The sequence below is a fragment of the Podarcis cretensis genome, assembly GCF_951804945.1.
Source record: "Podarcis cretensis genome assembly, chromosome: 2".
NCBI lineage: Eukaryota > Metazoa > Chordata > Lepidosauria > Squamata > Lacertidae > Podarcis > Podarcis cretensis.
Genome location: NC_137171.1, coordinates 112,385,403 through 112,401,363, shown reverse-complemented (window position 1 = coordinate 112,401,363; position 15,961 = coordinate 112,385,403). Strand labels below are relative to the sequence as shown.

The 15,961-nt window shown below is 47.6% G+C and overlaps 1 protein-coding gene and 1 long non-coding RNA gene across 2 annotated transcripts in view; one reads left to right on the top strand and one right to left on the bottom strand.

The window, feature by feature from the left end:
- LOC307209207 overlaps positions 1 to 12,146 on the bottom strand; it is a 232,941-nt gene extending 220,795 nt beyond the window's left edge. The window contains exon 1 of the long non-coding RNA XR_013835421.1: positions 11,991 to 12,146. This is a non-coding gene — a long non-coding RNA (uncharacterized lncRNA). The remainder of the gene's footprint in view (positions 1 to 11,990) is intronic.
- Positions 1,321 to 13,439, top strand: LOC307208591 (zinc-binding protein A33-like). Its single transcript, XM_079963358.1, has 7 exons — positions 1,321 to 1,453; positions 2,614 to 3,267; positions 4,897 to 4,992; positions 7,151 to 7,384; positions 8,840 to 8,862; positions 11,497 to 11,852; positions 12,902 to 13,439. Exons 2-7 carry the CDS (start codon positions 2,842 to 2,844, stop codon positions 13,423 to 13,425), a joined length of 1,659 nt encoding a protein of 552 aa, XP_079819484.1. The 5' UTR covers positions 1,321 to 1,453; positions 2,614 to 2,841; the 3' UTR covers positions 13,426 to 13,439.
- Positions 13,440 to 15,961: the final 2,522 nt, after the last annotated feature.

The window sequence follows — 15,961 nt, the reverse complement described above, 5'->3', positions numbered from 1 at the left end:
CCTACAGTTTGACACAAGCAGTACACACTGCAGCAAACTCTTCCCAAGAATATTGTTGAGGTCAGATAGCTGTAAGGAGGACGTTCTTAAAGTCTCTGGAAGAGACTTATTGACTGATGCACAGGATGAGGAAGAAATTATTCTCACAAAGTCCCCTCCTTCATGTTACTGCCCTCTACTGCCAATTTTAATTGAGTCCTGTTTTCATGTTGTGGTCTTCTCAACCTTCCAGGGTCTAAGTCTAGCCCCATTTCTGACCTATATGATGCCCCCACTTTATTACATCATAAGTGACAGCTCTGTGTTACCTGCTGTGGACATGGAAGACCACACCCCCCCTCTCCCTGTGATTGGGTGAGTTGCTCTGATGTCACGGAATGTTGCTGCCTGTTAGAATTGCTGCAATGTAGGGCAACGCTGACGGCAAAACAATACTTTTCAGAATCTTGAGACACGTTCTGTTTTATATTGCGGTAAAATTGGAGGATCTCTGGGGTGTTGTTTTTTGTGTACATTTTAAGCACAATAAACACCGAGAGACCCCCTGCTTCTTCTGCAAAAGGCTGGTGTGCACACTGGAGACAATTTCTGTTCTTATCCTGAAGCAAAGTTCTTAACCTGAAGCACTATTTCTGGGTTAGTGGAGTCTGTAAACTGAAGCGTATGTAACCCGAAGCGCATATGTAACCCGAGGTACCACTGTATTGACAGGAAGAAGGTTGGCAAAGATATTTTAGTGACTGAGCCAGACCATTGTTCCATCTCATCCAGCGTTATCTACACTGACTTCCCAGGGTTTTCAGACCAGGTGCTCTCCCAGCCCTACCCGGAAATGCTGGAGAATGAATCTGCAAAGCAGATGTTCTGCAGCTGTCCCCAAAGGCACCAGCCACATCTCCGACTGAGGATTAACTCTGTTACGTCCTCCGCACACTGCTGCTGCCAAACCCTTAAACTATCCTTGCTCCCATTCCTGTGTCACTTGTCATCTAAAAGGACCCTCTCTCTATTCCTGCATCCCACTCCATCTTCATATGCTTGGGACATCTCCCAATATTCCCCACCCTCCAATTCTTTGTGCACTGTGTAAAGGGCGCTGCTGCAGGATGGTTCCTCCTCCTCCTCCTCCTCCAAGGGGAAAGTGCTGACTCAGTTTTGCTGGAGTGCTGGCAGCTTTGCAGAGGCCAGAATTGCTGCGTCAACATCATCGCACCTCTGTAGAAGTGAGTCTTGCTGCAATATGCAGGATCTGAAGTCTCCCCTCCCCACCCCTGCACTTGGATGCAAGGGGAGGGGGGAAGGGGTTAAGGAGGACAAAGGCAAGCCCATGCAGAGGATAAGGGAAAACCTAGGCTAATTCAAGAGGAGAGGTCCTAACCTGATCCTATTCCAGCAGCAAATAGCCCCTGGAGAAGACTGGGAAACAGCAGGGGAGGACATTTCAGCTAAAAGGGTAAGAGAGAGTGCTCCTTGTATCCAGGCAGTCTGCTTTGTAGGGGAAGAGGAGAGTCTGAAAGCTCCTGAGAAGACTTCGATGTAGTCCTAGGCTGTGCACACATCATTCATTTAAAGCACACACTCTCCAAGATCCTGGGAATGGTAGCTTTTGAGGGTGCTGGGAATTGTAGCTCAGGGTGTGTTAAACCACAGTTCCCAGGATTCTTGGGGTGTGTTTTTTTTTAGTTTTTTTTTTTAAATATGGTGTTTATGCAGCCCTGAAGACATTGGGAAGCAAGTTCTGTGGGGCTTCTCTGACTAAACTTGCTAAGGATTGTTTTAGGATAAGCTTCAAAAATAAACTTGAACCCAGCCTGAAAGGTGACACTCACTGGCCAGGTACGACGTTTTGCGATGGAAGAGCTCTTGAATTTTGAAAAACCAAACATAAAACTTCATATATTTATAGTAAGCTCTGAAGAAAAGTGTGTTCCTTGAATCAGCAAGGAGTGTGTTATGATTTGTTAATCGCTGGCTGTTTGTTCTAATATACGCTACTAAAATAAAAAAGGGTTTTAAAAACCTTAGTAGCAGGTGAACTAAAGAGCGGGGGTCAATCAGGATTTTTTGAGCTGTGTGACTTTTAGGTCTTGTGAGATTATTATGGTCTGGGGTACTATAGAAGAGCAACTCTGTAGGTCAAATCTTGTGTAAGTTTCTAGATCACTATAAACATTTCCAGACAATCTGTTTATTGAGCATTCGTCCTGGGTTTGGTTGCAGGGAGATTAGATGATGTTGGCTATTTAATAGGCAGTCATACAGTTGGTTTGTAGGGAGATTAGATGTTGCTTCACAGCATGCGCCATTCCACACTTTCCAGTGCATTTTCCCCTGTCACTTTCCTTACCGCAAAAAGTCCAATTTTGTGGGGAGGAGGGCTTGTTGCGCAAGATCTTCCAATGTGCTATAATTGTGCAAACTGAATTTGCTGGTGTGTGATTAAATCCAACCCCAAGATAGCAATAGTTCTGAAGTGCTTTAAGGCAACTTTCCCCTCCAAATGAAGAGATGGGGATATCTGGCTGTATACAGGGAAACTACACACTGTAACCCAGTTTTCTACATCTTCTTTTATTTTAAATTATCACCACCACCACCATCATTAATAAACAGGAAAAGGTCGTTGATGGTTCTGTTCAAAGAAAGAAAAAAAGAAACAAAGAAAAAAAGCTCAACTGAAAGCCTGAAAGTAAAAGAAGCTTTGCAATCCCTTGTGAGAGGAAAAAACAAACATTTTGGCTCATTGGAGAGAAAAATCCACCAAAGTCCACCAAGCCAACAGGTACAGGCCCGGCCATACCAAGGAGAAGTGGTAGCTGTGGCGGCCTCTCTCTTTTCAACATGGCGTCCGTGAAAGAGGTATCCAGCTTCACTGAGGACCTGCTGTGCCCCATCTGCCTCTCCATCTTCCGAGACCCACACATGCTGGAGTGCGGCCACAGCTTCTGCGCCCCGTGCTTGGAGCCCTGCATCCCCAAGGGTCAGAGGCGCGGGCTCTGCCCCGAGTGCCGGCGGCCATTTGCTTTGCGTCGCATGGCCATCAACCGAGCCCTCTGCAGCCTGGCCGAGAAGGCCCGCCTTCTCAAGCTGGACGAAGGTCCCCAGGTCGGTGGGACCGGAGGTTGGTACTTCTGCGAGGAGCACGAGGAGCCGCTCAAACTCTTCTGCAGCCAGGACGAGGGGCCCGTCTGCGTGATCTGCCGCGACTTGCCTCAGCATCGTGGGCACGACTTCCTGCCCATCAAAAATGCGGTTCAGGCCTATCAGGTGAGAGAGGCCGTTTGTTATTCAGCAATGTACCGGAGGCTAAGTCACAACAACAACAGCCTCCATGCACGTACAGTTATACCTCGGTTTACAGACGCTTCAGGTTGTGTTTTTTTGGCTTGCGGACCGCCAAAACCTAGAAGTACCGGAATGGGTTACTTCCGGGTTTTGGCGGTCGCGCATGTACAGAAGCGCTAAATCATGGATTGCGCATGCGCAGACATGCCAAATCGCAACCTGTGCGTGCACAGATGTGCCATTGCGGATTGCGGACGCTGCGGGTTGCGAACGTGCATCCCTCACGGATCATGTTCGCAACCCAAGCGTCCACTGTATTAGGAATCTGTTTCCAGAGCTTCTAAGTCAGAGGGCTTTCAACGAGAGGACTTTTCCCGGAGGTGCCATTTAAAAAATTTAATTGGCATTTAGGGTGGACATTCAGTCAGCGGTGGAGCAAGCCGATTGGGTGCCTGGGGCAGTGTGTGTGCCCTGCGCCAAGGGGTGAGGCCAGCCACCCGTGGGGTGGGGCAAGCCGGGGCAGGATGCTCTGTGGGGCCTCAAAGGAGTCTGCCTGCCTCCTCCCCCTCAGCCGCCTTACAGAGGGGGAGGCAGCGGGTGGACTGTTTGGGGCAGATGCGTGGCTCAGGAGCAGTGCAGGCCCCGCAGTGAGTGCCGCCCGGCATTTTGTCACCCCCCTCAGTAGTGACACCCAGGGTGGCCTGCCCACACCGCACCCCCTTCCTCTGCTCCTGCATTCAGTCACACTGTGGAGCCTTATTCTATAGTAAGTCCTCCAGATATTGCTGGACTCCAGTTCCCATCACCCCCAGGCAGCCTGGCAAATTCTAAGGGATGATGGTAGTAAGAGTTCCAGCAACATCCGGAAGATGACATATTATTAGTCACCCTTGAACCAAAATAGTTGAATGTCCCCTCTCCCCTGAATTATAATAGGCATTCATACAGTTGGTTTGTAGGGAGATTAGACAATATTGCTTCACAGCAAGTGTTACCCCACACTTTCCACTGTCTTTCCCTGTCACTTTCCTTACTGCAAAAAGTCCAATTTTGTGTGGAGGTGGGCTTGTTGTGCAAGACCTTCCAAGGTGCTATAATTGTGCAAACTGAATTTGCCGGTATGTGATTAAATCCAACCCCAAGATAACAACAGTCCTGAAATGATTTATAAGAAACAACTTGGACAGAATAATTGTACCCATCTATCACAATGCTCCTGTCATTTTAGAAATTTAAAAGAGGTCCTAGAGAAATGGACTTAGGGTTGTCCAGCCTTCCTGAGCCGCCTTCCCAACATGTTTTTCCTAATATTGCACATAGTGAAACGTTTTGCATCTTTATTTCTAGATGGTAGGTATTTTTTGAAGCTCACTTTTCAGAAAACCAGGGCTGCTAACTGTGGTGCTCCCAAATATGTGAATATGCATAAGGGTTCCACTTCTTTAGTCCTTCTCTAAGCCTAAGCATTATTTTCTTACAAACCATCTTCATATGGGGAGACCTTCAGAGGGGTGATGTGTCCGTTTGGCATTTCCTCCACTCAGCCCTGTCCCCTTTGAAAGAATGCTATGCTATCTTAAATGGCATCGGGGGTTTTCTCTTTTGCTCCAGGACCAGCTGAAGGCATCTCTAGAGCCTCTGGAAGAAGGTCTCAGGCGGTTGAAGATGAGCCAGTGTCGCCAACAGGAGAACATTATAGAATTGAAGGTGCAGGCAGCATTGTTGGGTTTTATGATGGGGCAGTTGGGCTTTCCAGGCTACGCAATGCCAAATTGAACCTATCCGTTTCCTGGTCATCTTCTGGTCTGCCTTTGTAGTTGCTAGTGATGTTGTTGTTGTTTAGTCGTTTAGTCGTGTCCACCTCTTTGTGACCCCATGGACCAGAGCACACCAGGCACTTCTGTCTTCCACTGCCTCCCGCAGTTTGGTCAGACTCATATTGGTAGCTTCAAGTACACTGTCCCACCATCTCGTCCTCTGTCGTCCCCTTCTCCTTGTGCCCTCCATCTTTCCCAACATCAGGGTCTTTTCCAGGGAGTCTTCTCTTCTCATGAGGTGGCCAAAGTATTGGAGCCTCAGCTTCAGGATCTGTCCTTCCAGTGAGCACTCAGGACTGATTTCCTTCAGAGTGGATAGGTTTGATCTTCTTGCAGTCCATGGGACTCTCAAGAGTCTCCTCCAGCCCCAGTTGCTAGTTGCTAGTGATGACCGTCTGTTAACTGACACCTGATATTTAAACATTCAGTATTTGATCAATGACCTTCAGACTACTGAAGGCTCCACACTCAGAGAATAGTAAGACTGCTCTGAAGAAGACAACTGTCTGGTCACGTGTTCTTTGTGAAACACAACACAGGAGAGCCAGCTGAGTCTATTCAGCTAAATGAAGACTCTTTGCTTCTCTCTTTATAGGTTACAATACGCACAAGTGAGGATGATCTCATCTTGGCCTGCAATGCTTAGAAACACTTTGGGCTCTGGGGCGCCACCCATGCTGCAGCTCACAGGAATGTGGAGCAAGGGTTGTGGACCGCTCGCATTGTGATGATCAACCACCACATCCTAAGTGGTTCTATGCATTACAAGTCCAGTGGGAATCCATGTTCATTGACCTCCATCATGGCCTCCAGCCCTGAACATCAATAGGCTACCTTTGAAGGTGACTTGGAAACTACAACTAATCCAGAATGAGGTAGCTAGACTGGTGACTGGGAACAGCCGCTGAGAGCATATAACACCGGTCCTGAAAGACCTACATTGGCTCCCAGTACATTTCCAAGCACAATTCAAAGTGTTGGTGCTGACCTTAAAAGCTCTAAATGGCCTCGGCCCAGTATACCTGAAGGAGTGTCTCCACCCCCATCGTCCAGCTTTGAGGGCCTTCTGGTGGTTCCCTCCCTGTGAAAAGTGAGGTTATAGGGAACAAGGCAGAGGGCCTTCTTGGTAGTGGTGCCCGCCCTGTGGAACGCCCTCCCATCCGATGTCAAGGAAATAAACAACCATCTGACTTTTAGAAGACATCTGAAGGCAGCCCTGTTTAGGGAAGTTTTTAATGTTTGATGTTTCGTCGCATTATTATTATTATTATTATTATTATTATTATTGGTTATGCTTCCAGCAGGAAAAACACTGCTTGTTTTCATGTCCTTCTTGGGAAAATGGGCCGGCCTTGGAAACCAGGATGGACCCCTCCATCTTGACATGGCGGGACCATTATTATGGATTTATGAGGCTAACAATTGATTGCTGGGATGAATGATTTATCAGAGATGGGTATGCAGATCTGATTAATAGGTTGAAGGTCTAAGGGAGAAGAGGATTCTAGAGCAGGGCTATGGGGAACCTCAGGCCTGGGGGGGAGGCATATGTGACCTCACCCATACCCTCAGGCCTCTTCCCCAGGCCACACACCCTGCACTAGCCCTTCTTTGCCCCATAGGTATTTTTGCCTGGCTGGAATATGCTCTTGAACGCCGCTCCTGCCTCTTACCTCACCTGGCTGGAGGATAAAGAGGGATCTCTGTGAAGAAGCCATCCTACTATATTCTGGAAGTTTCCCAGAGGGGAATGTGGCCTTTGGGTAGAGGAAGTTCTCCACCCCTGTTGTTCTAGAGCAGCCTTTCTCAACCTGTGGGTCCCTAGATGTTGTTGAACTACAACTCCCATCACCCCTAGCTAGCAAGGCAAGAGCTCAGGGATGATGGAGTTGTAGTCCAACAGCATCTGCGAACCCACAGGTTGAGAACCGCTGTTCTAGAGAATTGGTAGGTTCTGTTATTAGGAGAGAGTAGAATCCCATTCACCAATCCCAATCGAGCAGAGCAGAAGCCTTCGGGTGTGAGTGACACACCTCTCCCCTTTCCAGACCTGCTCCGAATCCTTGTCCGACCACGTCTCTGGGGAATTTGTGAAGATGCACCAGCTGCTGAGCGACAGAGAGCTGGGTTTAAAGGAGGCCCTGGAGAATCAGCGAGAGAAGAACTTGGCCCAGATGGAAACCAAGCTGAAGGAACTGAACTGGAAGGTGGCCTCTTGGTCGGAGACCCTCTGCCGGGTGCAGGCGGGACTGGACTGCAAGGACCAAATCAGTTTCCTCAAGGTGAGAGTAAACTAAGCCTGGCAGGACAGCTTACTCTATGATCTTAACCCCTTCATGCATTGATTAGATGTAAGCATGTTGGTTATATGAGGCTGGTTATCCCACAGGGTGTCTGTACTGAGTTTTTCTATTAAAAAACATAGTTGATGTAGCCCATAAGCAGCCCATATTAAGCAGTTGATCCTTTACCTTTCTCGCCCTGATCTGGCCACAGTGATCCATGCGATGGTCACCTCCAGGCTTGATTACTGTAATTTGCTCTATGCGGGGCTGCCCTTGAAGCTGACCCAGAAACTCCAGCGGGTGCAGAATGCTGCAGTGAGGCTCCTTACGGGGTCCTTGCTGTGGGATCACATTCATCCAATGCTTTACCAGCTGCACTGGCTCCCAGTGGAGTACAGGGTCAGCTTTAAGGTGCTGGTTTTGACTTTTAAAGCCCTATGCGGCCTAGGACCCTCATACCTACGGGACCGCCTCTCCTGGTATGGCCCGGCGGAGGACCTTAAGGTCCATAAATAACAACACTTTGGAGGTCCTGAGCCTCAAGGAGGTTAGATTGGTCTCAACTAGGGCCAAGGCCTTTTCAGCACTGGCCCCAACTTGGTGGAACACTCTGCCACAAGAGACCAGGCCCCTGCGGGATTTGACATCTTTCCGCAGGGACTGCAAGACAGAGCTGTTCCTTCTGGCCTTCGGCTTAGACTCACTCTGATCCCTTATATGGGATTTGGCATATACATTTTCACTCGGGTGACTATCTGATGTTTCCTCCCTTTATGGTCTTGATTTATGGGCTACTACTACAATGACGCAGGTGGCGCTGTGGGTTAAAGCCTCAGCGCCTAGGGCTTGCCGATCGAAAGGTCGGCGGTTCGAATCCCTGCGGCGGGGTGCGCTCCCGCTGCTCGGTCCCAGCGCCTGCCAACCTAGCAGTTCGAAAGCACCTCCGGGTGCAAGTAGATAAATAGGGACCGCTTACCAGCGGGAAGGTAAACGGCGTTTCCGTGTGCGGCTCTGGCTCTGGCTCTGGCCAGAGCAGCAATGTCACGCTGGCCACGTGACCCGGAAGTGTCTCCGGACAGCGCTGGCCCCTGGCCTCTTAAGTGAGATGGGCGCACAACCCCAGAGTCTGTCAAGACTGGCCCGTACGGGCAGGGGTACCTTTACCTTTACCTTTTTACTACAATGAGGCTGCATTTTAAGCTGTATTTTAAGCGGTATTTTAATTAACTATTTTTGTTTTTTTCTATTACGTTTTATTGTAATTTATATTTAGTGTTAGCTGCCCTGAGCCCGGCCCTGGCCAGGGAGGGCAGGGTATAAATAAAAAATTATATTTATATATTATTAAAATCACAGGGGTCCCTGCCAGTTAAAAAAGGGACCACCTTAGGAAAGAGTCCTTTTCAGATGTTTCTTTCACCTCACTCCTTTCTAATTTCCCCCCCTACTTAGGAGGCAAAAGAGTTGCTGGAGAGGTGAGTCGTGCTATGCCCTTTCTTGTTTATAATAAGCAATTTCAGAGTTGGGGGGTATTACTAGGGACTTAAACAGGGCTGGATTTAGATTTGATGAGGCCCCCCCTAAGCTACTGAAGGCAATGAGGCCCTTTATATGTCCAGTTGTCCTTTGTCAACAGCAAATTGTTGCTGTTTTTTGTGTTGAATATATGCTATATGGTAATTTATGGACCTAGTAGGTATCTAAAGCCATTTGCACATGCAGAATGTAGGCACCCTATATATAGAAATGAGCAAACCAGTGATATTTTGGGAAGCAGGCTAGCAGGCAGAGCCCATTACTTACATCATAGGAGCCTACACAACACAAAACACTGTTGCTGTATGTAGGTTTTATTTTATTTGTTTTTTTAATCTTATATTTTGGAAATGTACATCCAGTTTTTTCCCCTTTAATATTTTTAGGGGCCCCTAAGAGAGGCGGGCCCTAAGCTATAGCTTGTTTAGCTTATACGTAAATCTGGCACTGGACTTAAAAGATATGAGGCATGGGTCCAGAGACATAAATCTCCATAAAATGTGCATGTGCTGATTTATAGAGAAGTGACCACAAAAGCAGAAGCCTGGGCTACTAGTGTACCTTCTTTAAACAACTCCCACTACAGAAATCACACAAAGCTTTTGCCAGCATAGAGATCAAGGCTGGAGAACTGGTGGCCTTCCAAAAGTTGTTTTTATTTATTATTATTATTATTATTATTATTATTATTATTTATTTATTTATTTATTTATTAATAATTTTTATTGGGTTTTCACATTTTGAAGACATACACACACACACAAAAAAGCAAAAACAAAACATGTATAATTTCATAACCTTACTTTCTTAACCCCCCCTCCCTGACTTCCCCCACCCCGCCTTTATACATCCCAATTCCAATAATTGGCTCAGCATGTTCTTATCTCTCATCTTTAACATATATTGTTATTTTTTAAAATTAATTCTTATTACTTGGTCAAATTTTACTTGTCCAATTTTCTTATAAATATTAAATCCTTTTCTAAGGTCGACCCAAGTTTCCTTCCACGAATTTCCCCCTTTTTATATTAAATGTAGATCATAATAGCCAAACACAAAAATCATAAAAATTTTGAAATTCTGTTCTCCTCTCCCTCCCTACCCCGGTTTCTGTCCCTTCCCAAATAAATGTCCATAAAACAGTTCTTAGCCTGGATTCCTCACATCAGAGGCCTTCAAATCTCTGTCAGTCTCTCTCTGCCGGTTTTGTTGGTAGCCCTCTTTGTTGGTCCTCGGGTCACGAAGGAGCTCTGGCACAGTCTCATCAAATTTTCTTCCATCCGAAATACTTGATAACAGCAGCTGCAAAAGGTCAACTAATCTCCCATACTCAAAGAGGAAGCCCCAATCGTATTTCTTATTTCTTTTAAGTTCCAGTATTCCAAGTATTCCAGGGGCTTCCTCTTTCCTCTTTCGCATCTTTCGCAGATTAGTAATCTCAAGATCTTCTTCTTTATGTTCTAACAATGTAAGCTTCAAATTGGTGCTCTCCTGTACTTTCTCAGCTCCTTCTTCCCTCTCCTCCAGTTCCAAAAATGTCTCTTCTGGTTCAGCTGCAGATTTTGTTTCAGTCAGATCCTTTATGCATTCAGCAGAGTTGCTTGTTTTAAAGTTCAAGGTTATAAGTTGTTTGTTCATAGCCATGCTCTGCTCTTGCAGTATTCCCACGAGAAAAAACATTCTTTCTATCTCTGCCTGTAGTTTTCCATCTGTAGCCACTGTAATGTTTCAAAGTTTCCCCTAGGGGGATTCTGGTTACTTAATAGTCCTTTCCCAACAGTCTATTACTTTGTTATTTATAGTTACTTTATTCCCAAGCACTTTAGTTCAAATGTAACAAATTTAGTCCAGAGAGATGTTAAATAATAAGATTTTTAACTTTAACTGCCCGTTTGACAGCTCCTTTGACAGCTGTCAAACTCCTTGTTCTTTTTCCTCCAGCTCACACACAGGGCACTCCCGGGTCGGGGGGGGGGGGGTTAGACAAAAACTTCTAAAAATCGACTCTTACTCTCCAGCACAAATCTTCTTCTGTCAAATTCATGGAATTAATATCTTTTAACTCGTACCAAAAAAAGAGAGATCTCTCCACCTTAGTTCTCCGATCCTTGCTTTAAATCTTTTGTAGGCAGAGGGGGTGCCGACTTCCCTTTAGCACATCCCCCGGTCGTACCAAAATCAAAGGTAAAAATTTTAAAGTCCAAATTCCATTCTACTCACGGGTTATTTCAAGTCCAAATTTCAGGGAAAAAAGTCAGCGCTCTCCGGCCATGGCTTGCGGCTTCGCCCCACTGCTGTAGCGGTCTACTCTCAGCACCACGCCACTCTCCGTACCCTCTCCGTAGCCTTTAAAAAGGCTCTTCGTGGGTCGGGGGGGGGCGCTTAAGGTGCCCGCCGAGTCACCAAGTCCGCAGGCTTCCGCGCCTGCGGTTTCTGAGGGTCCCCGCGTCGCCGTCGCGGTGAGACCCGTCTGCAGCAGAGCCGATTCCCTCCGGAGCTCGGAGGGAATCCGCCATTAGCCGATCGCGTTAACCCGGAAGTCCTATTATTATTATTATTATTACCACCCACAGGGTCCGCACAGAGCAAGGAGCCCAGGTTGATGAGGAAGAGGAAATAGAAGCTGAGGCGGCGGAAGATGCTTTGGGAGCCAGCAGTGAAGACACAGATGAGTGTGACAATGAGACCGATGAGGGGCTGGCAAGAGATGAGGGAGATGTGGATGAGGAAGAGGAGGAGGAGGAAGAAGAAGAGGAGGAGGAGGAGGAAGAGGAGGAGGAGGAAGAGGAGGAAGAAGAGCGAGTGCGAGAGATGGCCGCAGAGGAAGAAGACGAAGATGGAGTGGTTCCTGTGGACTTGAACCTGGGCGAGTTCAAGGGCCCTCTGCAGTTCTACGCCTGGAAAGAGCTCTTGGGTGCCGTGCATCCAGGTGAAGTTTTCCCTGCTGCATTCTGGGAAATGGGGCTTTCAGGTCAAGTCTATTTGAAAATCTCAAAGAGGCAGCTATATTATGCTCTGCCTTCCTGTTATCTGGAAGTTCTGGCTCGTTAGTCAGGATACGGTGAACAGCAGTGGCGTAGCGTGGGTTGTCAGCACCCGGGGCAAGACAAGTAATTTGCACCCCCTAACCCATGGATTTGCGCCCCCTAACCCGTGGATTTGCGCCCCCTAACCCTAACCCCCAGATGTTGCGCCCGGTGCGGCCGGCCCCCCCTGCACCCCCCACGCTACGCTACTGGTGAACAGGAATAGGTTTTGGTAATCCACGTGTTCGATTGTTCATGAGAGCAACCCCCCGATGTGTGATTTGGGGACCTGCAAACAACAACAACAACAACAATTAGCCTCGGCCCAGTATGTCTGAAGGAGCGTCTCCATCCCCATCTTTCAGCCCAGACACTGAAGTCCAGCTTTGAGGGCCTTCTGGCGGTTCCCTCACTGTGAGATGTGAGGTTACAGGGAACCAGGCAGGCAGAGGGCCTTCTCGGTAGTGGCACCCGCCCTGTGGAACGCCCTCCAATCAGATGTCAAAAAAATAAAAAACTATCTGAATTATGGAATGTTTTATTGTGTTTTTAATATTCTGTTGGGAGCTGCCCAGAGTGGCTGGGGAAACCCAGCCAGATGGGGGGGGATATAAATAAATTACTGTTACTTCACTATCACTATTGTAATTATAATTATAATAATTATACAGTGGTACCTCAGGTTAAGTACTTAATTCGTTCCGGAGGTCCTTACTTAACCTGAAACTGTCCTTAACCACTTTAGCTACTAGGGCCTCTTACTCCCGCCGCGCCACCAGAGCACGATTTCTGTTCTCATCCTGAAGCAAAGTTCTTAACCTGAAGCACTATTTCTGGGTTAGCGGAGTCTGTAACCTGAAGCCTCTGTAACCTGAAGCGTATGCAACCCGAGGTACCACTGTATAATAAAAACATTAAAATAATTCCACACTCTTGTCCTTTTCTCCCCCAGTCCCTGCCTGCATCACTTTGGACTGCAATTCCGCTCACCCCAGCCTGGTCCTTGTGGAGGAAGCCACCGGCGTCAAGTTCAGCCCGGGGCGACGCTTCTGGCGACGGAAACCCGAGCGCTTCACCTCGAGCCCTTGTGTGGTGGGCCGGAAGGGCTTCACCACGGGCCGGTACTACTGGGAAGTACGTGTCGGGGACAGCGCGGGCTGGGTGATCGGGGCGGCCAAGAAGTCGGTGAAACGCAAGAAGCGCCTGAACTTCCGGCCCAAGGAAGGCGTGTGGGCCATTGAGTTGCGGGCCGGAGAGTACCGAGCCCTGAGCGAGCCGCGGACCCTGCTCTCGGTCTGCGGGAGGATGGATAAAGTGGGGGTCTACCTGGACTTTGAAGGGGGCCAGCTCTCTTTCTACAACAGCAGCAGCATGAACCACCTCTACACCTTCCAAGTGTCCTTCCACGAGGAACTGCTGCCTTTCCTCAGCACCCAAGGCAGCCACCCGCTATCTGTGTGGGACCTGGAGCTCTGAGTTGCCGGAGACCTTCCAGACAGTGGCGTAGTGTGGGTTGTCAGCACCCGGGGCAAGGCAAGTAATTTGCACCCCCTAACCTGTGGATTTGTGCCCCCTAACCCGTGGATTTGCGCCCCCTAACCCTAACCCCCATATGTTGCGCCTGGTGCGGCCGGCCCCCCTGCACCCCCCACGCTACGCCACTGCTTCCAGAGATGGGTGGGATCCCATCGCAGAACCACCAAACTCAGGCCGCCGATCCGGAGCCCTCGAGAAACAAACCCCGCTTCAAAGGTTATTTATGTGCGCTACGACTGCTGCCAGAACTTTGTTAGCCCCAAAATGGAAAGTTCCAGAATTACCAGCAATAGAGGAGATGGTTGATTATGCGGAACTAGCAAAACTGACCTGTAGAATCCGAAATCAGGAGGAAGCAACATTCCAAAAAGATTCGAGTAAATTTATGGAGCACATAAATAATAACTGTAGAAATCTGAAGACTCTGGCAGGACTGGAATAAATCTTATGAAATAGATAGGATTGGATACAATAAGAAACTGTGGAAAAGTAACTGACATAAGAAAACATGTTGAAGGGAGGGAAGGAAGTCAATGCTCAGCAGTGTGTGGGGAAAGAATGTGGGTAACACGCGCTGCGAGGCAATACCGTCTAATTTCTCCTCAAACGAGAATGAATCAACATTACATAGTTTAGGGCATGTCATTTTAAGGGGCAAAGCTTAATTTCTGCTAATTTCTTCTGCAAGTGGTCTTAATAATACATTTTTGGCTGTGAGGAATTCAAATCTGCTGGGGGTTTTTTTGTGACTGGACAACATTTAGCCTGGTAAGTTTGATGAAGAAGCATAAGAACTGCTTTTGGAAAACCAAGGAATTTTAATTTTACCTCATGAAAATGTCAGGTAATGCTGAATAATAACAATGGCAATAATAAATATAAATAAAATTCCTATATAATATAACTGCAAGGACTTGCTCTTCTTTCCTTTGGACCACATCAGTGAAGGTGAGAGAGAGGGTTTGTCATCTGAGCAGCCCAGGACCTACATAGATACTGCCCAGGCTTGCGCCCCAGGCAGCTTGCTTTGGGGCTGATAACACAGCGGTTTGGCTTCACCCCTGTGTCTGACACCTGTATCTACATTCATTTATGCCAAAAAATATTAGTCACCCTTATGAAAAGTAATATTAATTTGTGTGGCTTCCTCTCCCCCTCTCCAAATTGTGCACACTTTGAAAAAACTGTTTTAACTGTGTAGTAGCTGCATTCCTTATTCATGCATTTCTCCACTTAGCTGTTACCTTTATCAATAGTCATAAACATGAGCTACTCTGGGGAATTGCCGCTTCCTATAGTCTCTTTAATTTGATGCTCTTAAGTTTCCTGGGACATTTTTCTATTTGGATTTCAATTAACGCCAGTGCTTCTGTCAGATCAATAGGCATGTTCCCTGCTGCATAGCCCAATAGGAAATCCTGAATCTCCTGTCAATCTGTAGAAATGCCAGAAACGTAGTTTTGAGAAATACGGTAGTATGTAGCTGGAAATCCCAGGCATTACTCTCCTCAAATTGACGACAATCGGCTTCCTGAAAGCTTCAATTGTTATTGAATAGAACGTCCCTGTTTTCATCAGATAAATATTTGGAGAGGGTATGTTGTTCAGCTCCAACCTCCATCACTCATTGAGCTTCAGGAGGCGGGGCTGCCTCCCCAGCCCTAGTCCAACACTCTACTGGGGAGGGGGTGATTGACATGATGTGGGGCGGTGGGCGGTGGTGGTAGGCCTATGTGTGTTGTATGTGTTCTGTACAGTGGTGCCTCACAAGACGAAAAGAATCCGTTCCGCGAGTCTCTTCGTCTAGCGGTTTTTTCGTCTTGCGAAGCAAGCCCATTGACGGCTTAGCGGATTAGCACTATTAGTGCTATTAGCGGCTTTTAGCAGCTTATCGGCTTAGTGGATAAGCAGATAAGCGGCTTAGCGGCTTAGAAAAAGGAGGGAAAAGGAAAAAAAGAACCGCAGGAACTTGCAAGACATTTTCGTCTTGCGAAGCAAGCCCATAGGAAATTCGTTTTGTGAAGCACCTCCAAAACGGAAAACCCTTTCGTCTAGCGGGTTTTCCGTCTTGCGAGGCATTCGTCTTGCGGGGCACCACTGCATTCTGTATGGGGCATGGGGATCTCTCTGTCTGCAAGAGAAGCCATGCCCACTTCTGCTTTGGCCACGCCCAACATTGCCAGGTGGCCCTCGCAGGGTTGCCAACAGCTAACATGGCCCTCAGGCCAAAGCAGGGGTGGGGTGGGGGGAGGAGTTACCCAAACTTCTGCTCTAACCACTGTCTCACACTGTCTTGAGTCTTCTGCTGCTGCTGCTTTTGGCGATCACTCATAGCCGAGTAAGATTGTCTTCCATAAACACGGTTTTAATAATGAGTCCGTAAGTGACTGTGGAGGCCAATTCTGGATCCACATGTCCTTCCACAGTGGGGACATAATTTTCCGGGCGGGAGTTGATCACGGTGTGGATTTGCCAA